We start from the raw sequence: 22,278 nt of genomic DNA, 5'->3' as shown, positions 1-22,278 counted from the left end.
CACTGCAATATTTTTAAGGGTCTGTCTCTTCTCAGACATCCTGGTTCACTCCTCCATCTTCACTAACAACCACTCCCCTTCTCATCGCACCTTCCCGGCAATAGCAGATGCCACACCTGCCCCTTTTACCTCTTTCCATTCCATTATTCCAAGATCTTTGTAGTTTCTAACTTGTTGAAGTAGTGAAATTGTTTCATTTTCACTCCTGGCCATTTCTGGCATTTCCAAGTCTGAATGCTTGAAAGTGCAGTGAGCAAAATTGTTCTGAACTGTCTTACTCCTTATATGTCACCAACTATCAGTGTCAAAAATCACTAGTTTTTGAACACAAGCACATGCAACTGACGCTGTGTAAAAACTGTTTGCTCTAGGCATGGTGTAGTGTCTAACGGCCACACAAGTGCATGAGACTGATGCTAGTTATTCTAATTAAGCAGCAGAATATCCCAAGTACATGAAGGAAATCCCAGCTATTTTCTCAATTAGTTTTTATTCTTTAAGAGTTGTCCAAAATAAACAGCTGCCCCAATGGCCCAATTAACTGGAATCCACTGTATATGAAATAATACACATAGAAATTAGCTTCACATAGCAAGTAGTTTAAGGAGAACAAATAGTTAACTTTTGAAGAATAATAGCACTTTTTCTCAGCTAATATCTTAATATTATGATTAAGTGACTCATATCATTCAACAATCAAACTTGTCATAACATGCTTTACAAGCAGTAAACATAAAGTATAGAAAAATTCTTATCATTTTTATCTTGTTTGTGTGTTATTTTTGAACATTGCAAATGATTAGCCTTTTTTTAATAGTAAGTGCATGACATCCATAAGAATTTACATAACATCTGAAACCAGTTGGATCTTACCACAGTTTGCTTAGGTGTTTCAGAACGGTGGATGGGGTATATATAGAATGGTTTCTAGCTGTTGCGAAAGGCAAGGGGTTCTGGAGAATGAAACATTCTCTGCACAGTCAATCTACTAATAAATACAGCATGAAAATCAGGCAAATTGTCGTTCAAGAGCTTAGTTCAAAGCAGAATAATGTTCTCTGCCTATTTCAGAAGTGTATTCACAATATCACTCGAGAAGCATTCCCTTTTTTCATATCATCTTTATTTATTTCTTGGAGAAAGACATTTACACTAGTACTAAGTTGCAAATTACATTGTGTGGTGGATTATGATCATAGAAAAAGGGCAGTGTTAACTCATTTTGCTTCGGAGAGAGCAAATTTTAATCTACTAATGCATGTCAGACTGCTTCCAGTTAAATAATTCAGGATACAAAATAAGAATGAATATTCTACCTGCACAAGAGTTGATTTCAGGATTATTTAGTTAAAATATTTCATGTGGAAAACTGTAGGGACATGCATTTTTCTGGGTATGTTAAAGACGGCAAAATTTGGGCACAGGTCTAAACAATGTTGAAAAAAGAAATATTTCCAGTATCATTCTTCCATTATTTTTATAAGAATTTTTATAAAAAAGGTTGGGCTTGCAACTTAAAGCAACTTTTACATCCCTTTTAGGAAGCCCGAAATTGCTTTATAGCAACTGAAGGAGACATCTCATCAATGTTATAATATAAAATGGATCTTTGTCACTTGACCTTGTGTAAAAGCAGAAAAACATTTACCAGATACTAATAACTATCTATTCTTGCCATGCCTGTGTGAGGGACGCTGTTTTCAATGCAAAGCACAATAAAAGAGTTGGTGCAGCTATATGAGTGCTGTTCCAGAAGCTTTCCATTTGTGAGAGAAGTCGCTAGTCCTTTTGCACCATTTCCCTTTCTCCACTCATTGCAATAGTTGTCTGCGGCTCGTATCCCACGGGTGTTTGATCCATGCCAGACTAACTTACGAGGCCTGGTAATGTAAATTAAAGCAGATTTTGAATTGTGTCATAGAGTCATTGAGCACTACAGCACGGAAACAGACCTTTTGGCCCATCTAGTTATTTAAAATGCTTATTCCCTTTGACCTGCACTCAGACGTGCCCCCCCACCCCCGCCGTCCATGTACCTTTCCAAACTTCGCTTAAATGTTAAAATCAAACCTACATCCACCACTTCCCACTAGCAACTCATTCCACAATCTCACCACCCTCTCAGTGAAGAAATTCTCCCTCATGACACCTTTAAACATTTCACCTTTCACCCTTAACCCATGACCTCTAGTTCTTGTCTCATCCGATGTCAGTGGAAAAAGCCCGTTTGAATTTACCCTATCTATACCCTTCATGACCCGGCTGGTGGTGTAGTGGCATCAGTGCCGGACTTCAGGACGGAAGGTCCTGAATTCGAATCCAGCTGGCTCCCCTGCACGCTTTCCATCCGTGCTGGGTTACGAGCTGGTGATCTCTTTGGAAACTCACCTGGCAGAAGGCAATGGCAAACCACTGCTATAACTTGCCTTGTATGCGGTTCCCTACTACGTCAGAGAAGACAGGAGGTGGAGGGATGGAGCCCCATGATCCTCTCATATCCCTTTTGCCAATCACCTGTCCAGCTCTTGGCTCCATCCCTCCCCCTCCCACTTTCAAATCTCTTAGTAGCTCTTCTTTCAGTTAATCCTGACAAAGGGTCTCAGCCCGAAACGTTGACTGTACCTCTTCCTAGAGATGCTGCCTGGCCTGCTGTGTTCACCAGCAACTTTTATGTGTGTTACACCCAAGGATGTGCTGGGGGCTGCCTGCAAGCTTTGTCACACGTTCCGGCACCAACATAGCGTACCCACAATGATTGGCAGAACAACACAAGCAGCAGCAATAACAACAGTGAAACAAGACAAGTCAAGAGAACAACAGAAAAACAAGCCCATTCACACCATTCCCCTCACACACACAGACAAGCCGCCAGGACAGGCTGCATCCGGGCCTCCATGCTCACTATGATGCCTTAGATCTATTATATGACAAATATATATTTTTATTCATCTCTCTACCAGGATCTGGGCATCACTGGGAAGGCCAACCTTTATTGCCCATCCCTAGTTCCTCTTAAAATAGTGGCAATGAGCTACCTCTTGAACCATTGCTGTCCTTTTGGTGAAAGTACTCCCATGATGCTGTTAGATGCAGAGTTAAGTCAGTGATAATGTTGGTGCACTTAAAAGTCAGGATGGTTTGCGAATTGGAGGGAAAACAGCTTGCACCCATGCACCCATGTCCTTTATCCCTCTTGTTGGGAGTAGTCATGGCTTTGGGAGTAGCTGGGTGAGTAAATACAGTGCATTTTGTTGCTCACACTGCAGCCACTGTGTTTAATACTGGAGGGAACTGAAGCTTTCTGTACTTACCATGAAGCATCAGTCATGACATTCTGGCCTCTGAAAGAATAAATCGGGACTTTGGGATTGAATTGTGCTCCAGAACCACTGAAGAGACTGTTCCAGTTGTAAAAGAGTATTTCACCCTATAGGAAAGGATAGGTTTACAACATGACATAGCAGCAGTATAGGCTAAGTAAGAATAGTGTTTTAAGGAGTAAAGCAGACAAAGAAAATGCAAAGAAGGAATAAACTACTTGAAGTAAGACAGAGAGAGAGGGATAAAAAGTAGAATTATGAAATGACTTAATCAATATTGTTATTAAACTCAAACTGTGGGTGTATATTGTATGGGCAAATGTCAGAGTAAACTGTACATTTCCTTTTTAACACTTGTAGGGAAAACTCATTAAATTTATAAAGCTGATTGTTGGACCAGATTTCATTCTGAACCTAGCATACAGTTTGATGTTTGTTTATTAGCTCCTAATTTATAACATAATCAATTTATGTTTATATCAACTTTATGGTCAATGGTGCCAATTTATAATAACAGAAAATACCAGAGATACTCAGCAAACCAGCAGTTTTGTAGTGATTAAATTTACCATTTAAAATGAATTATCTTTTATCAGAATTAGAAGATATTTGAGATACAATAGGGTGGAGTGTTTTTGGTAACTTGGATAAACATGCAATATTGGTGCAGATCTGCATTTTCTTCATTGGAGTCAATAGAACTGAATTTCAGAATTGAAGCTTTATATGCGACCAGCATGATGTGAATTTAGTGCAAGTGATCAAGAACAAATATCCAACACTACAGATGCTAACATGCGTGGAAAACACAGAGGGGAAAGAAGAACAAAAGGAAAAGTTTCTGAAAGTATGCAAGGCAGAAAGAATTAAATATCAAAATGGCTAATAGTGGAAGGTAATACAGAGTGGTAATGGAGAAAGTAACGGGTGAAAATGGGGTAAGTGACAGTGGTGAGAATGGGGCAATTGACAGTGGTGAAAATGTGGCAAGTGACTGTGGCGAAAATGGAGTAAGAAACTGGTGATAATGGGGCAAGTGACTGGGTTAATAATAGGACAGTTGACAGTGGTGTGATTGGGGCAATTGACAGTGGTGAAAATGTGGCAAGTAATAGTCATGGAAATGAGGTAACAAACAGGGTGAAAATGGGACAACTGACAGTGGTTATAATGGGGCAAATGATAGTGGTGAAATGGAGCAAAAAACTGATGATAATGGGGCAACTGACTGGGTTGATAATGAGACAATTTACAGTGGTGAAAATGGGGAAAGTGACAGTGGTAGAAGTGGGGCAATAAACAGTGGTGATACTGTGGTAAGTGACAGTTATGAAAATGCAGCAAGAAACAGTGGTGAAAATGAGGCAAGTGACAGTAGTAATAATGGGGCAATCAACATGGTTGATAATGGGACAATTGACAGAGGTGAAAATGGGGCAAGAAAGAGTGGAGAAAATGGAGTGAGTGACAGTGGTGAAAATGGGGCAGTTGATATGGTTGATGATGGATTAATTGACAGAGGCGAAAATAGGGCATATGACTGGGTTGATAATGGGACGATTTACACTGTTGAAAATAGGGCAAGTGACTGTGATGAAAATGAGGCAAATAGCAGTAGTGAAAATGGGGCAATTGACATGGTTGATAATGGATCAATTGATGGAGGTGAAATTGGGGCATAGGGCAGTGATGATAATGTTCCAAGTGACTGGGTTGATAATGGGATGATTTGCACGGGTGAAAATGTGGCAAGTGGCTGGGGTAGAAATTGGGCAATAAATAGTAGTGAAATGGGACAATTGATTGTAGTGAAAATGGGGCAGGAAACTGGATTGATAATGGGACAATTGACAGTGGTGAAAGTAATAGTGATGAAATGGGGCAAGTGACGGGTAGAAATGGGGAAATGGCAGGGGTAGAAATGGGGCAATAAACAGTGACAGTGGTGAAAATGGGACAAGAAACAGTAGAGAAAATGGGGCAATTAACAGTGGTGAAAATGTGGCAAGTGACAGTGGTTAAAATGGGGCAAGTAATAGTGGTGTAATAGGGCATATGACAGTGGCGAAAATGGGGGCAAGTAATGGTGCTGAAAATGTGGCATATGTCAGCGATGAAAATGGGGCAAGTAATAGTGGCGATAATGGGATAATTGATAGTGGTGAAAATGGGGCAAATGACACGGGTGAAAATGGGGCAATTCACAGTGGGGAAATGGGACAGGTAATGGTGGTTAAAATGGAGCAAGTAACAGCAGTGGAAATGGGCCAAGTAACAGTGGTGAAAATAGGGCAAGTGACAGTGGTGTGTTGGGGCAATTGACAGAGGTGAAAATGGGGCAATAAACAGTGGTGAAAGTAGGGCAAGTGAGTGTGGTGAAAAAGGAGCAATTTAAGGGCATGATGAGGGGCATTGATCATGTGGATAGCCAGAAGCTGTTTCCCAGTGCTGAAATGGTTAACACGAGGGGGCATAGTTTTAAAGTGCTTGGAAATAGGTACCAAGGGGATGTCAGGGATAAGTTTTTCACTCAGAGTGGTGGGTGTGTGGAATGCACTGCCGTTGGCAGTGGTGGAAGTGGATACAATAGGGTCTTTTAAGAGCCTCTTAGATAGGTACATGGAGCTTAGAAAAATAGAGGGCTATGCAGTAGGGAAATTCTAGGCAGTTTCTAGAGTAGGTTACATGGTTGGCACAACATTGTGGGCCGAAGGGCCTGTAATATTTATTATAAATTACTATGATTGCACATGACACATTTAGGTGAAGACATAACGTAAAGATTTTAACTCCTCATGTATGTGAAGGATGTAAGAAATAAAGAATCAGGGGTTAAAATGGGGCAAGTGACAGGGGTAGAAATGGGTCAAGTAACAGTGGTAAGATGGGGCAATTGCAAGTGGTGAAAATGGGGCAAGTAATAGTGATGAAAATAGGGCAAGTGGCAGTGGCAAAATGGAGGAAGTAATAGTTGTAGAAATGGGGCAAGTATCAGTGATGAAAGGGATGCAACAATCAGTGGTTAAAATTGGGCAAGTGATAGTGGTGAAATGGAGCAAGAAACAGTGGTGAAAATGGGCAAGTGACAGAGGTAGGAATGGGCAAGTGATAGTGGTAGAACTGGAGCAAGTAACAGTGGTGAGTTGGGCAATTGATAGTGGTGAAAATGGGACAAGTGACAGTGGTGAAAATGAGATGTAATTGTGAAAATGGGATAAATAACAGTGGGAAAATGGGGCAATTAACAGTGGTGAAAATGGGATAAATAACAATTGGTGAAAATGGGGCAAGAAACAATGGTGAAAATGGAGCGATTGACAATTGTGAAAAAAGGGGCAAGTAAAAGCCGGCCTAGAGGCAGCAAGGCAATCACAATTAGTACTGCACATTGAAAGAGGATTCCACATCTCTCATGTGTTACAAACACTTGCCTTAAGGTTTGTAATTGGCACAGATGCTCTGTCAGATCGCTTCACAATGGAAATCAGGTCCTGGTTTCTCGAGGTGAGGAAGGCACGGTAAGTGCCCTGCAGTCCAGCTTCCTGAGCCTGCTGAAAACACTGCCGATCGGCTCCATGGATCCCAGCTATTTCACCCGTGAGAGGAGAGTTCAGAGCCACAATATGAAGCTGAAAATATATCAGAAGTAGAAAGTAAGTCCACCCAAGCCTTAGTTTAAAGGCGCATATGTTCTACTGTGGTATCCAGTATAATTTCACTGATGCTAGATCACTCTACTTAGAAGATGCTTATTTAGCAAGAACCCCTGTTGATAGAGAGATAGAGGGATCCAATTCAAATGCTGGCCAATCAGCCCATCAAACTAATTCAGGCTCTAGTAGTTCCAGTCCAATGTTTATTTCCCAGTCCTCTGTTCGTTTCCCACAGATCTCCATTCTAAAGTTTGGTTTTATGTAGAAACCTTAAAAATTTTGGAAGTTCCTATTGAATTGCTTTCCATCAGCCTTTCGGCAATCTATTCCAAATCAGGGCAAATCACTAACGCAAAAGTGACATGCCCTCATCTCTTGTGGACCTGGGCACTTTCTCAGGTACAATTCCATTCACTATAGTCTTGACAAGTAACTAGTCATCACAAGCCAGAGAATTTGGAAGAATTTTACTGTAAGCCCAGAGAGTTTGGAAGAATTTTACTTTCCACTCTTATCCAGTACTGCTAACGCGAAATGTCAGTTATTTCATACAAGGTTAGTGAACTCGATGTGGATGAAAATTATCATGGAAATAGATGTCACAGAAGACCTTCTCTGTCAATTCCTTCCATGATGAACAAATACGGATTTTACACTAATCTTGTTTAGAATCATAGAACATGGAAACAGGACCTTTGACCCAACTGCTCCATGCTGACCAAGATTCCCATCTAAGCTAATCTCTTCCTTTTCCCTGCATTTGGCCCACATCCCATATCAACATACCTGTCCAAGTATAGTTTAAATGTTATTAATATACCTGCCTCAGCCACTTCCTCTGGCAGCTCATTGTAAATACTGACCACACTCTGGATGAAAAAGTTGCCTCTCACATTCCTATCAAATCTCTCCCCTCTCCCCTTAAACATCTGCTCTCTGGTTCTTGATTTCCTCAACCCTGCAAAAAATAATATGTGCATTCAGCTGATCTATGCTACTGATGATTTTACATACTGCTACAGGACCACCCTTCCACTCATTCTATTATATCCCAATAAATAAAGTCCCAAACACGAGGAATTCTGCAGATGCTGGAAATTCAAGCAACACACATCAAAGTTGCTGGTGAACGCAGCAGGCCAGGCAGCATCTCTAGGAAGAGGTACAGTCAATGTTTCGGGACGTTTTTCAAAGGGTCTCAGCCCGAAACATCGACTGTACCTCTTCCTAGAGATGCTGCCTGGCCTGCTGCATTCACCAGCAATTTTGAAATAAAGTCCCAGCCTGCTTGACCTCTCTCCCTCGAGTCTCGGCAAATCTCCCTGACACCCCAACTTTCAATACGCAGCCTCAGTGTTATGGCTTCTCACGCATTCATCACAAAATAGTGCTTAACACTGGAGATTTTCTGCTGCAATAGAACATTCATGGACTTTCAGGCTGGCTCTGGGGAAGCAGCGGGCAAGTTTTGCTATCAGGAGAAAGAGGCACAGATGGGACCACAAGATGTCATGGACTGAAATCTCCAAGGAGTGTTACCAACTTGAATTGAACATTATACTTAGTTAATGAGTTTGTGCTTACAAGAGCTATTGTTTTGTGTTGACATTGGCAACTGCACTTTGGCATAGAGTACTACAGCAAAGAAAGATGCCCTTCGGACCACTTAGTCTATGCAGACCTGTTTTTCTGCCCGATTCCATCTACCTGCCTCTGGACCATATTCCTCTATACCTCTCCCCATCCATGCACCTATCTAAGTTTCTTTTAAATGTTACAATTGAACCTGCCTCTACCACTTCTGCTAGCACTCGCACTACCCTCTGAGTGAAAAAGTTCCCCCTCAGATTCCCTTTAAATATTTCACCTTTCTCCCTAAACCTATGACCCCTAGTTCTATCCTCGTCCAACCTGAGGTGAAAAAGCCTGCATGTATTCACTGTGTCTATATCCAGCATAATTTTGTATGCCTCATTCTCCAGCATCTCAGGGAGTAAAGTCCTGATGTACTCAACCTTTCCCTGTAACTCAGGTCCCAGCAACATCAAAGCTAGGCATGTTCTATTCTGAAAAGTAGTGGACATCAGTCCCTTTAGATTTAGTTCATCCTGTTCATAGACCGATGTGGTAAAGTGTATCAATGGCCAACAAAGAGAACAAAAGTGAGTATTTAATGAATGAACGCGTACAATAAAACAGGTCCTCTTCAAGTTATGATCCTAATTCTGAGATAATCATTTGCAAAGCTGCCAAATTATGTCATTAATTCACCAGCATGTGATAGCACAGTATTGAAAATAATCATTCTATCACCAGGTGCAAATTTAGGCTTGCCAAATGTAAACTAGAAGCCCTTGTTGCTTTGTAGAAGTTTCTTTAAATTTGCATGCTTCTGGCTCTGTTCACATTAACATATATGGTTACTGGAGGAAAGGCATTCATCTGAGTTAGAGGTTCTGATTTCAAGACTACCAGTACCCATTTACTATTAATGTCATATGTGTCTTGTGTATGAAATATATACCACATATGGTGTATGAGATTATGTACATAAATATAGAGCATCACGCTTGTAACAGTAAACAATAGTAATATAAAGATGAAGTTTAACAAGAGCTTAAATTGGCAGGAGAATTACACCTTTGTCCAATGTACTATATAACGCTCTTGTTGTAATATAACATGAGTGGTTGGGTCCTAGGGAGTATCGAGGAACAAAGGGACCTTGGTATTCAAGTCCAAAAATTGTTGATGGTAGCAATACAGGCATTTGACACACTTAAGATGTGGGCCAACCATGGGCAAATGAGACCAGTTTAGATGGGAATTGTAGTCAGCATAGACCAGTTGGGCCAAATGTCCATTCCCATCCTGTATGACTCTATGGCTGCATATATGAACAGGGAGGTAATGCTCCGACCTTTAAAGCCTCAGTTGGAGCACTGTATGCAGTTCTGATCACACACTATAGGAGAGGCTGGAGGGGTTACATCTGTTTTACCTGGAGCGGAGGAAGTTAAGAGAGGACACGATGGTGATATGTAAAATTATGAACCGAGACTGCAGGAAACACTTGCTTACATCTGAGCTAAATAAACTAGATGACATTGATTTAGGGTAATGGGTAAGTGGTTTAAAGGGGATTGGAGGAGGATCTTTTTCACATATAAAGTAATGGAAGTAGATTTGCTAACAGCAGTTTAAGAGGGTCTAAATAAGAACTTGAACTGCTTCGGCAAAGAAGGCCTAGTACTGGAAGACTGTCAGAGTGGATATTCAGAGCAGACATTCAGAGCACCTACTGAATGGCATGTTTCCAATGTTTAATGTTTCGACAGTATTATCACAGGGAATGATTTGATGTCTTTGAGCAATGAAGATGTTTTCAGATCACTGAACTCTGCAATGTGATAAAGTATATACTAATCTCTCCTCATCCTTATGTCTTCCTAAAGATATTAATAATCTATCTGTCGAAATACCTAATCAAATAAAATACCTCAATAAAACCAGCAAAAGAAAACGGCTTGGAAGTAGGAAGGAGTTAATAATACACTCATAAGAAATGCTATTAATAGCATTTTTATACCATGAGTAGTTTAAAACATGGATATATTTGCTTCAATTGAAATGACAAAAGAGACTTGGAGCAAAATAAATCAGGGTATGGTAGTCAGGTTCTAAAGATTCACTTACTGTACTCGGCAGCACCAATTAAGACATGCTTTAACTCAGCTGAGGAAGCCATAACTTACCACTGGCCCTTGGTGAATAACGTTCCTTGGCACCAGACTGGGAGCAATATCAGCTATATCAACCTAGTTACAGGAAAGGAAAACATGTGTATGACAGTGTAGGACCCCTGATGAAAATAAGGAACCAGACTTTTCCTGAACCCACCCTAGCAACTTGTTCAAAGATTTTCAGAACAATCACAAAGGAGTCACAGTTATGTAAAGCAGAACAATAAAGGTGGAGAAAATAGTACACAGATGGTGAGTGTAATTACCCAACACTCTATATCCATGACACTTACTGAGGAAATCTACTTTTTTTAAAAAGTCATAGAATAAAAAGATTCCTCAGGGTAAAAATAACACACAAAATGCTGGAGGAACTCAAAAAGTCAGGCATCATTTATGGAGGGAAATAAACATTTCTGGCCGTGACGCTTCATTAGAACGATGTTCATCTTCATCATTCAAGAATAATCTTCATCATTCAGTTAAGAATGATGAAGGGTTTCGGCCTGAAACGTTGATTTCCATTGATGCTGGGTGACCTACTGAGTTCCTCCAGCATTTTGTGTGTGTTGCTCAAGATCTCAAGCATCTGCAGAATCTTTGGTGTCAGGGTTACAGACTGAGTGAGGAAGCTCACTACTGTGAGCACAGTAAAACCTAACAGTTAACTGGACCATTTCACAGTAGCTTTACTAGGTTCCCCTTCTTTCATATGGCTGTGAGATGTTATCGTGATACCTCCTTTATATTTTGTGGATTGAGCATTAAGTTGGCCATGTTTGCTGACAGGTTTGTCTACACACTGGAGAATGTATGGTTTTTCATTTGAACACCTTGTGTTAGCACCCCTCATGGCTTGTGATGATGTAGTATAAGAGTTTCCCATGAGAATCACCATAGATTAGAGACCTATCACAAGATGACTGGCACTTACCGTGAACGCTATTTGCTTTTCCAAGCTTCATTCAAAAGTGAATTGACATTGCTGAAGGTTACATAGTCTGTCCTAAACACGTCACTTTGCAGAACATCACACACAATCGTATATAAATTCAGAGAAAGCACACAAGGACAACGGTCTCCATTGGCAACAGTAAAATTGGCACATAGTCTCCTCAATGACTTTGTCCCATTCCTGCCCTTCCCATCATCCACACATGACCTGTTCACTCTAATGCATTCAGACCATGCTCAGGGACCAAGACTGGAAGTTATCATTGCAAACCTAATTTTTTTTGTGTCTCTGTAAAAATATGTTTTGAACAGAGAATTCAGGAAAGAAAGGAAGATCGTTTTCCAAAGACTGCACCATATTTTAATTAACCCAAATGACATCCAAATGATGAGACCACATAGACGAAGAGAAAGAGTTTTCCGTTTTGGATGACGGCTGCCCTCTAGTTTTAATTGCCACACACATGCTAAAGAAGTAAAAGAAGTTGATACTATCAGATTTTACTTGTGGAAACTATTCCACATGACTCATTTACTGATTAAAAGTCAGCTGGTGATATGGACATTAATAGAAAGATCAGTACTATCTATAGCTAAAGTGGAGCATACTTACTGATACTGCAGGATCATCAGAAGCAATACCAGGAAAGAAGTCTTCAAGCTATCAGGAGACCAGAAATATATTGAAGAAATATGTTTAAAAATAGTGACAAGTTTTAGCATTTTTTTTACTACATGATTACAAGTTATTTCTGCTGCAGTCATTAAATTGATGGATCTCAATCAATTCATCAACTGTAAGATTGTTGTAAGCTTTCCATGGGGGAAGAACGATAGTGTAGCGGTGAGTGCAATGCTTTACAGTGCCAATTTGGGAGGTTATTTGGCCAATTAGATCCATGCTAACTCCCACCAATGCAATCCCATCAATTCCATTCCCCCTCTCCTTACTTCCGACCCCAAGATCCCCCTCTGATCCTCCACACTGGCAAGAGTCTTACAATTAATGCTATATTCTGCCATCATATGTGTCCTACCAAAATGAACCACCTCACACTTATCTGGGTTGAGCTCCATCTGCCACTTCTCAGCCCAGTTTTGTATCCTATCGATGTCCCGCTGTAACCTCCGACAGCCCTCCACACTATCCACGACACCCTCAACCTTTGTGTCATCAGCAAATTTACTAACCCATCCCTCCACTTCCTCATCCAGGTCATTTATAAAAATCACAAAGAGTAGGGGTCCCAGAACAGATCCCTGAGGCACTCCACTGGTCACTGGCCTCCATGCAGAATATGACCCGTCTACAACCATCCTTTGCCTTCTGTGGGCAAGCCAGTTCTGGATCCACAAAGCAATGTCCCCATGAACCCCATGCCTCCTTACTTTCTCAATAAGCCTTGCATGGGGTATCTTATCAAATGCCTTACTGAAATCCATATTCATCAACATGTTTAGTCACATCCTCAAAAAATTCAATCAGGCTCATAAGGCACAACCTGCATTTGACAAAGCCATGCTGACTATTCCTAATCATATTATGCCTCTCCAAATGTTCATAAATCCTGCTTATCAAGATCTTTTCCATCAACTTACCAACCACTGAAGTAAGACTCACTGGCCTATAATTTCCTGGGCTATCTCTACTCCCTTTCTTGAATAAGGGAACAACATCTGCAACCCTCCAATCCTCCAGAACCTCTCCCGTCCCCATTGATGATACAAAGATCACTGCCAGAGGCTCAGCAATCTCCTCCCTCGGCTCCCACAGTAGCCTGGGGTACATCTCGTCCAGTCCCAGTGACTTATCCAACTTGATGCTTTCCAAAAGCTCCAGCACATCCTCTTTCTTAATGTCTACATGCTCAAGCTTTTCAGTCCGCTGTAAGTCACCCCTACAATCGCCAAGATCCTTTTCCGTAGTGAATACTGAAGCAAAGTTTTCATTAAGTACCTCTGCTATCTCCTCCGGTTCCATACACACGTTTCCACTGTCACACTTGATAGGTCCTATTCTCTCATGTCTTATCCTCTTGCTCTTCACATACTTGGGGTTTTCTTTAATCCTGCTTGCCAAGGCCTTCTCATGGCCCCTTCTGGCTCTCCTAACTTCATTCTTAAGCTTCCCTCTGTTAGCCTTATAATCTTCTAGATCTCTATCATTACCTAGTTTTTCGAACCTTTCGTAAGTTCTTCTTTTCTTCTTGACTAGATTTACAGCGGTTTTTGTACACCATGGTTCCTATACCCTACCACCTCTTCCCAGTCTCATTGGAATGCACCTATGCAGAACGCCACGCAAATATCCCCTGAACATTTGCCACATTTCTGCCGTACTTTTCCTGATAACATCTGTTCCCAATTTATGCTTCCAAGTTCCTGCCTGATATCCTCATATTTCCCCTTACTCCAATTAAACGCTTTCCTCACTTGTCTGTTCCTATCTCTCTCCAATGCTATGGTAAAGGAGATGGAATTGTGATCACTATCTCCAAAACGCTCTCCCACTGAGAGGCCTGACACCTGACCAAGTTCATTTCCCAATACCAGATCAAGTACAGCCTCTCCTCTTGTAGGCTTATCTACATATTGTGTCAAGAAACCTTCCTGAACACACCTAACAAACTCCACGCCATCTAAACCCCTTGCTCTAGGGAGATGCCAATCAATATTTGGGAAATTAAAATCTCCCCCCATGACAACCCTGTTATTATTACACCTTTCCAGAATCTGTCTCCCCGTCTATTCCTCAATGTCCCTGTTACTATTGGGTGGTCTACAAAAACACCCAGTAGAGTTATTGACTCCTTCCTGTTTCTAACTTCCACCCACAGAGACTCAGTAGACAATCCCTCCATGACTTCCTCCTTTTCTGCAGCCGTGACACTATCTCTGATCAGTAGTGGCACGCCCCCACCTCTTTTGCCCCCCTCCCTGTCCTTTCTGAAATATTTAAAGCCTGGCACTCTAAGTAACCATTCCTGCCCCTGAGCCATCCAAGTCTCTGTAATAGCCACAACATCATAGCTCCAAGTACTGATCCACGCTCTAAACTCATCCGCTTTGTTCATAATACTCCTTGCATTAAAATAGACACGTCTCAAACCATCAGTCTGAGTGTGTCCCTTCTCTGTCACCTGCCTATCCTCCCTCTCGCGCTGTCTCCAAGCTTTCTCTGTTTGTGAGTCAACCTCCCTTTCCTCCGTCACTTCAGTTTGGTTCCCGCTCCATGTTTGGTTAATTTGTAGCTCATTATTTCCCCACTGGAAAAACAGCATTTTTTCCAACAGAAATTGACACAAAGTCATGGTATTCTGGCTCAGAATGAAATCGCATGAGTTTTGGTTTATAATTCATTGAGATGTTTATTTCAGATCCTGAGTCTGGGTCATGAAAAAGAAATTTTAAAGGTTCCAGCAATTTTTAGTCCCAGGAAAACAAACTGGATTGCCTTCATCTGCAGTTGACTCAGCATGAGATGAGGAACTGCAGTGTGCTTGTTCTTCCAAAACGTGGCTCCAGGACAAATCCCATCCACCATTAAACTTGAGGCCATGCCACTCAGGGACTTGTGCTAATGTTTTGTGACTGTATTGTGCTGTATCTTAACTCCATGTGCTGTTTCGTAACTATAGTGCTGTGTGTATCTATGCAGGTATGTACTGTGTTTTGCATCTTGGTCTGAGAGGAACGATGTTTTGTTTAGCTATATACATGTATATGGTTGAATGACAATAAGATTGAACGAATTAATTTTCCTCACTACAAAACATGCTTATTCACAACAACCAAAAGAGTCTTAATTCGAGAGCACCTCCAAAACCATCATGCATTTCCCCTTAAAAATAAATAGGAGAATGTTCAACATTTTCAAAATTTACTCACTTATTTTTTAATTAAATGAAAAGTTGCTATGTTGGCTCTGGAATGTGTGGCAACACTTGTGGGCTGCCCCAGCACATCCTTAGGTGTGTAGGTTGTTAACGCAAATGACACATTTCACTGGTAACGCAGTTGCCAGTTTTTTAGGTACACCTGCTCGTTAACGTAAATATCTAATCAGCCAATCATGTGGCAGTAACTCAATGCATAAAAATATGCAGACATGGTCAAGACGTTCAGTCGTTGTTCAGACCAAACATCAGAATGGGGAAGAAATATGATCGAAGTGACTTTGACCGTGGAGTGATTGTTGATGCCAGACAGGATGGTTAGAGTATCTCATAAATTGCTAATCTCCTGGGGTTTCCATGCAAAACAGTTTACAGAGAATAGTGCAAAAAACAAAAAATATCCAGTGAGTTGCAGCTCTGTGAGCGAAAACAGCTTGTTCATGAGAGAGGTCAGAGGAGAATGGTCAGACTGGTTCAAGCTGACAGGAAGGCAAGAATAACTCAAATAACCAGGTATTACAACAGTGGTGTGCAGAAGAGCGTCTTTGAACACACATGTTGAATCTTGAAGTGGATTGGACTACAGCAGCAGAAGACTCAGGTGCTACTTTATTAGGTACAGGAGGCCACTGAGTACAAGTTTCAATGTACATGTGATAAATAAATCTGAATCTGAATCTAATTGATGAACTGCAGGGTATTCAATGGTTTTCCACCCTGAATAATAGAGCCTAAAATAAACCTTTAAGCCTCAGAAGAAGGAGACACAAGTGAGATTGCCAATGCCAGAAATTTGGATCACATGCACAAAATTTCACTCTTTAGGTGCTGCCTGACCTGCTGAGTTCCTCCAGCATTTGGTGTGCAGTTTCAGATTTAGTTTATTAATATAATTTCAAAAGTCATTTTTCTGCCACCTTTTATAGAAAGTCTCTGACTAAACATACATGAAGGGCCTCTGTACACAAACACGCATACCCACGAATAGTAGTTTGGAGATAGTGTTGGATTTGATGCTTTGAAGGCTTGGTGCAGTGTTCCACAAAAAGATGTGTACTATGTTTAGTCTGAAGTCACAGGTAAACAGCAGGTAAAAAGATCCAACAAGTATGATTCTGCAGGTAAAAAGATCCAACAAAAGAAACTTACTACACCTCAGATGGCATATGTTGTGTCAGTTTGAAAACACACTCATGGTATAATTTCTTGATTCTTTTCTTCCATCAGTAACAATTTGTTCCTGTCAGTGATTGCCAAATGGAAAATCTTGGTAACAGCAAATGATTTATAATTCAAGATTCAAGATTGTTTATCGTCATCCTTCAGTGTACGAGTGTAAAGAAGAATGATGTGATTGTTACTTTGGATCCAATCCAGCATAAAAACACAATAAGCATAAAGAACGCAATAGAAAAACACAGTAAATATAAATATAAAACACAATGTAGCTGTTATAATCATAGACTGTGTGTATGCACATAAAGTACTAGGTGATGTGTGAGGTGGGTAGAAGTATTGATCAACCTGATGGCTTGGGGGAAGTAGCTGGTTTTGATTCGATACAGTTTATAATAAATTCTGCAAATCTCAAGTTATACTGATCATGTCATGATTGGTTAGCTTGATACCATGACATTGTATACACAGAAAACAAGGGATCCTAATGTATCTGAATTCCAATATGACACCTGTCAGGATTAATTATTAACTCAAGCTATGGTATACAACTTTTGCTTGTTCTCTACAGGACACCTGTTGAACCTTTACAGCTGCAAATGCAGTATTCATCTCTATCTGCTTTTTTTAATACTATAGGTTCTGGTTAACAAATTAATCAAAATTAATCAATGTAAACAGAACCAGAAGAAATTTGTTTGTACAGACAATGACAGAAAATATGTGAATCACAAAGAAGATCTATACTGAGACCAATCTACATTGGTCCTTTAATCTGGACAATTTATTTTTGCTCTTGTTGTGACAATGTTTCATTTTTCAAATTCTCATCCTTGCTTCATTGCATTTGAAAACATCTTCAGCCCTCTGAACTCTGCTCTCATCCAATTCTTGTGCATCCCTGACTTCAATCATTGGCAGTCGAAGCACGAAACTCTGAAGTTGCCTCGGCAACCTCTCGACTCCTCCATCCCACTCTCTCTTTGAGCTGCACATTGGAACTTCCCTCTTTAACAATGCTCATGACCATCTGCCCTAGAATTGGGTTCTGCGGCTTGATGTCAAGCTTGTTAACACTCCTGTGATGCACTTTGGGAAGTTTTACTATGTAAATGCAAGTTGTTGTTTTGACTCAGAGGCAAAGAGTCACAATGCTGCAACACTCTAAAACTCTTATTTATAAAATTCTAAAGAAAATTTGGTTGAATTTACGTTTTGTTTTGTTACTTGACGTGCTGCATTTAATTGTCACATCTGCATGCTGACCTGGTCTGGGTCTTACACTCAATGGCCACTTTATGAGGTATACCTGCTCGTCAATGCAAATATCTAATCAGCCAATCATGTGGCAGCCGCTCAATGCATAAACACAAGCAGAGGTTGTTCGGTGCATCCTGAACCTAAAAGTGGCCACTGAGTGTATAAGGTCAGCACACATCGTTAACAGAACTGTGACTTTCCTATTTTGAATAGCAAAGATCACATGAAGCAATGTGATACCATCTGAGCATGAATAACATGTCAATGAAAATCAATACCACCAAGGACATCAATCTTTTGGGTTGTGTCATAGTGAAGAACCATATAACATTTAGACACAAAGGAGGCCACTCAACTCACTGTACCTATGCTGTCTGTTCAAAGCACTATCCAATTAACTCCACCATTCAGTTCTTTCTCCATAGACCTGTAAAGTATCCACAAAATATCTGTCAATTTACTTTCCATAGTTACTATTGAATCTACTATTTTATAGAGGTATAGACATCACTATAGCACAGAAGCAGACTCTTCAGCCCATCTAGGCCATGCCAAACTATTATGCTGCCTAGTCCCATCAACCCACACCGGGACCATAGCCCTCCATAGCTCTCCCATCAATGTACCTATCCAAATTTCTCTTAATTATTGAAATTAAACCTGAATCCATTACTTCTGCTACTAGCTCGTTCCACACTCTCACCACCCTCTGTGTGAAGAAGTTTCCCCTAACGTTCCCTTGAAGCATTTCACTCTTCAATGTTAACCAATAACCTCTAGATCTAGTCTCACCCAACCTCAGTGGGAAAAAGCCTGCTTGCATTTACCCTATCTATACCACTCATAATTTTGTATACCTCTATCAAATCTCCACTCATTCTCCTACGCTCCAGGGAGTAAAGTTCTGACCTATTGAACCTTTCCCTATAACTCAGGCCCTCAAGTCCTGGCAACATCCTTGTAAATTTTCTCTGTATTCTTTCAAGCTTATTGATATCTTTCCTGTAGGTAGGTGACCAAAACTGCACACTATACTCCAAATTAGGCTTCGCCAACATCTTATACATTTTCAACATAACATCCCATCTCCTGTATTCAATACTTTGATTTATGAAGGCCAATGTCCCAAAAGCTTTCTTTATGACCCTATCTACCTGTGATGCCACTTTCAATGAATTATGGCCCTGTATTCCCAGATCCCTCTGTTCTACCACACTCTCAGTGCCCGACCATTCACTGTGCAAGACCTACCCTGGTTGGTCCTCCCAAAGTGCAACACCTCACACTTGTTTGCCATTTTTCAGCCCATTTTTTCCAGCTGGTCCAGATCCCACTTCAGGCTTTGATAGCCTTCCTTGCTGTTCACTACACCCACAATCTTAGTGTCATATGCAGTTTACCTCATTATCATCCAGATTATTGATAGAGATGACAAACAACAATGGACCCAGCACCAATCCCCGCAGCACTCCACTAGTCACAGGTTCCAGTTAAACAGGTGACCATCTACTACCACCCTCTAGCTTCTCCCACAAAGCCAATGTTTAATCCAATTTAATGCCTCATCCTGAATGCCAAGCGACTTAACCTATCTGACCAAACTCTCACATGGAACCTTGTCAAAGGCCTTGCTGAAGTCCATGTAGACAACATCCACTGCCTTTCCTTTATCAACTTTCTTGGTAACTTCCTCAAAAAACTCTATAACCTTGGTTAGACATGACCTACCACGCACAAATCCATGTTGACTATACCTAATCAGTCCCTGTCTATCCAAATACTTATATATACTGTCCTTTGTAATACCTTCCAATAATTTAACCATTACTGATGTCAGGTTCACTGGCCTACAAGTTCTTATTCTTAAAGCCTTTCTTAAACAACAGAACCACATTAGCTGTCCTCGTGTCCCCCACCTCACTTGTGGCTAAGGATGTTTTAAATATCTCAGTTAGCACCTGTGCAATTTCTGTACTTGCCACTCACAAGGTCCAGGGAGTACCTTGTCACACCCTGAGGACTTATCTGCCCTAATTTGTCTCAAGACAGCAAGCAACTCCTGTGTAGTCCGTATATGGTCCACGACCTCATTGCTATGTTGCCTCACTTTAATAGAATCTGTGTCTGTCTCCTGACTAAATACAGCTGCAAAAAATTCCATTTCAGATCTCCCCCATCTCTTTAGGCTCCACACATTAATGCCCATTCTAATCTTCTAGAGGACCAATTTTATCCCTTGCTATCCTTCTCTTAATAGACAGTACCTGTAGAAGCCCTTGGCATTCTCCTTCACTTTGTCTGCTAGAGCAACCTCAAGCCTTCTTTTAGCTCTTCTGATTTCCTTCTTAAGTATTCTCTTGCATTTCTTCTACTCCTCAAGGACCTCATTTGTTCCTTCCTGTCTATTCCTGATATGCACCTCCTTCTTAACCAGGGCCTCAATTTCTTTTAAACACCAAGGTTCCCTAAACCTGTTATCCTTGTCAGAATAAAAGTCAGGAACAATCAAACTCTACACTCTCAAAATGTCACTTTTGAAGGTCTCCCACTTACCAAGTACAATTTTATCAGAAAGCAACCTGTCCCAATCCACACTTACTAGCAAAATTGCCTTTTCTCCCATTTAGAATCTCAAACTGAGACCAGTTACAACCCTCTCCATAATTATCTTGAAGCTAATGGCATTATGATCACTAGATGCAAAGTGTTCCCATATACACACTTCTGTCACTTACCCTGTCTCATTTCTGAATAGGAGATCCAGTAATATATTATCTTTAGTTGGGAGCTCTATACTGATTAAGGAAACTTTCCTGAACACATTTGACAAACTCTATACCAACCAGCTCTTTTACAGTGTGGGAGTCACAAACAATATGTGGGAAGTTAAAATCACTTCTATTACAACCTTATGATTCTTGCAACAGTTTGTGATCTTTCTACAAATTTGCTCTTCTAAATCCCACCGACTACTAGGTGGTCTACAATATAATTTCATTAACGTAGTCAAGCCTTTCTTATTCCTCAGTTCCACCGATACAGCCTCAATAGACGAGCTCTCCAGTCTGTCCTGGCTGAGCACTGCCGTGACATTTTCCCTGACTAGTAATGCTACCCCTCCCCCTTTAATCCCCCCCCACTCTATCATTTCTAAAATACCAGAATCCGGGAACATTGAGCTGCCAGTCCTGCCCCTTCTGCAAGCAAGTCTCACTACAAGGCTACAGTGCCATAAATCCACATGTTGATCCATGCTTTAAGCTTATCGGCCTTTCCTACAATATTCCTTGTATTGAAATATACACAACTCGCAACATTAGTCCCACATTCAAGCGAAAGCTTAACCTTTCAATTCCTGTCTTTGTATGCAGGCTTATCAACACCTTTCCCCACAACCATTCCAGCATCTGCTCTTGTTCCCATCCCCCTGCAACTCTAGTTTAACACCACACCCCCCCCACCCCGCTCTCTCCCCCCACCCTGTGCAACACTAGAAAACCTTCCTGCAAGGATATTAGTCCTCTTCCATGTCAGGTGGAAATAGTCCCATCTGTACAGGTCCCACCTTCCCTGAAAGAGAACCCAATAATCCAAAACTCCGAAGCCCTCCTTTCTACATCATCTCTTTAGCTACATGTTGAAATGTATTATCTCTGTTCTTCTGGACTCACTAGCATGAGGCAAGGGTAGCAATCCTGAGATCTCAACCCTGGAGGTCCTGTCCTGTACCTCAGCACCTAACTCCCCAAACACGTTTTGCTGGACCTTCCTACCCATGTCAATGGTACCGGTGTGGATCACACCCTCCCGTTGCTCAGCCTGTCATCTAAGAATGCTATGGATTCAATCTGAGATGCCCCTGACCCTGGCACGTGTGAGGCAACATACCATTCATGAATCTCAATCTCATCCACAGAACCTCTTGTCTGTTCCCCGAGCCATTGAATCCCCTAGCACTACAGTTAGCCTCTTTTCCCCACTTCCCTTCTGAGCCACAGAGCCATTCTCAGTGCCGGAGACCTGACTGCTGTGACCGTCCTCTGTTAGGTCATTCCCCCAACAATTTCTACCGTTATATTCCAGACTATAATAACATACAATGTAAGTATAAAATCATCTCATTTTTCTCCTACCCCAGTATTCTTTTGCCTTTTGTTTACTGTCTCTCTTCTTAGTGAAACCACTTTCACTACATTCATTATATTAATCCATTTATGATTCCGTTCTGTGATGGAACCCATTATTTCACTGTAGTGACACAGAAGCAGAATTAGGC

The 22,278-nt window shown here is 41.0% G+C and overlaps 1 protein-coding gene across 3 annotated transcripts in view; it reads right to left on the bottom strand.

The window, feature by feature from the left end:
* Positions 1-471: 471 nt before the first annotated feature.
* LOC134340143 (collagen alpha-1(XVIII) chain-like) overlaps positions 472-22,278 on the bottom strand; it is a 108,591-nt gene continuing 86,784 nt past the window's right edge. For 2 of the 3 annotated variants that reach the window (XM_063037037.1, XM_063037039.1), the window contains exons 22-26: positions 12,284-12,331; positions 10,729-10,791; positions 6,752-6,949; positions 3,312-3,427; positions 472-1,880 (exon numbers count right to left, since the gene is read on the bottom strand). In XM_063037037.1, the coding sequence (XP_062893107.1) occupies positions 1,655-1,880; positions 3,312-3,427; positions 6,752-6,949; positions 10,729-10,791; positions 12,284-12,331 (651 nt within the window). In that variant the 3' untranslated portion in view covers positions 472-1,654. The remainder of the gene's footprint in view (positions 1,881-3,311; positions 3,428-6,751; positions 6,950-10,728; positions 10,792-12,283; positions 12,332-22,278) is intronic. The other variant, XM_063037038.1, reaches the window with a different exon arrangement.

Source organism: Mobula hypostoma, chromosome X1, assembly GCF_963921235.1.
Source record: "Mobula hypostoma chromosome X1, sMobHyp1.1, whole genome shotgun sequence".
Taxonomy (NCBI): Eukaryota; Metazoa; Chordata; class Chondrichthyes; order Myliobatiformes; family Myliobatidae; genus Mobula; species Mobula hypostoma.
Note: the sequence above shows the minus strand (reverse complement) of the source record. Positions and strands in the feature narration are given on the sequence as shown.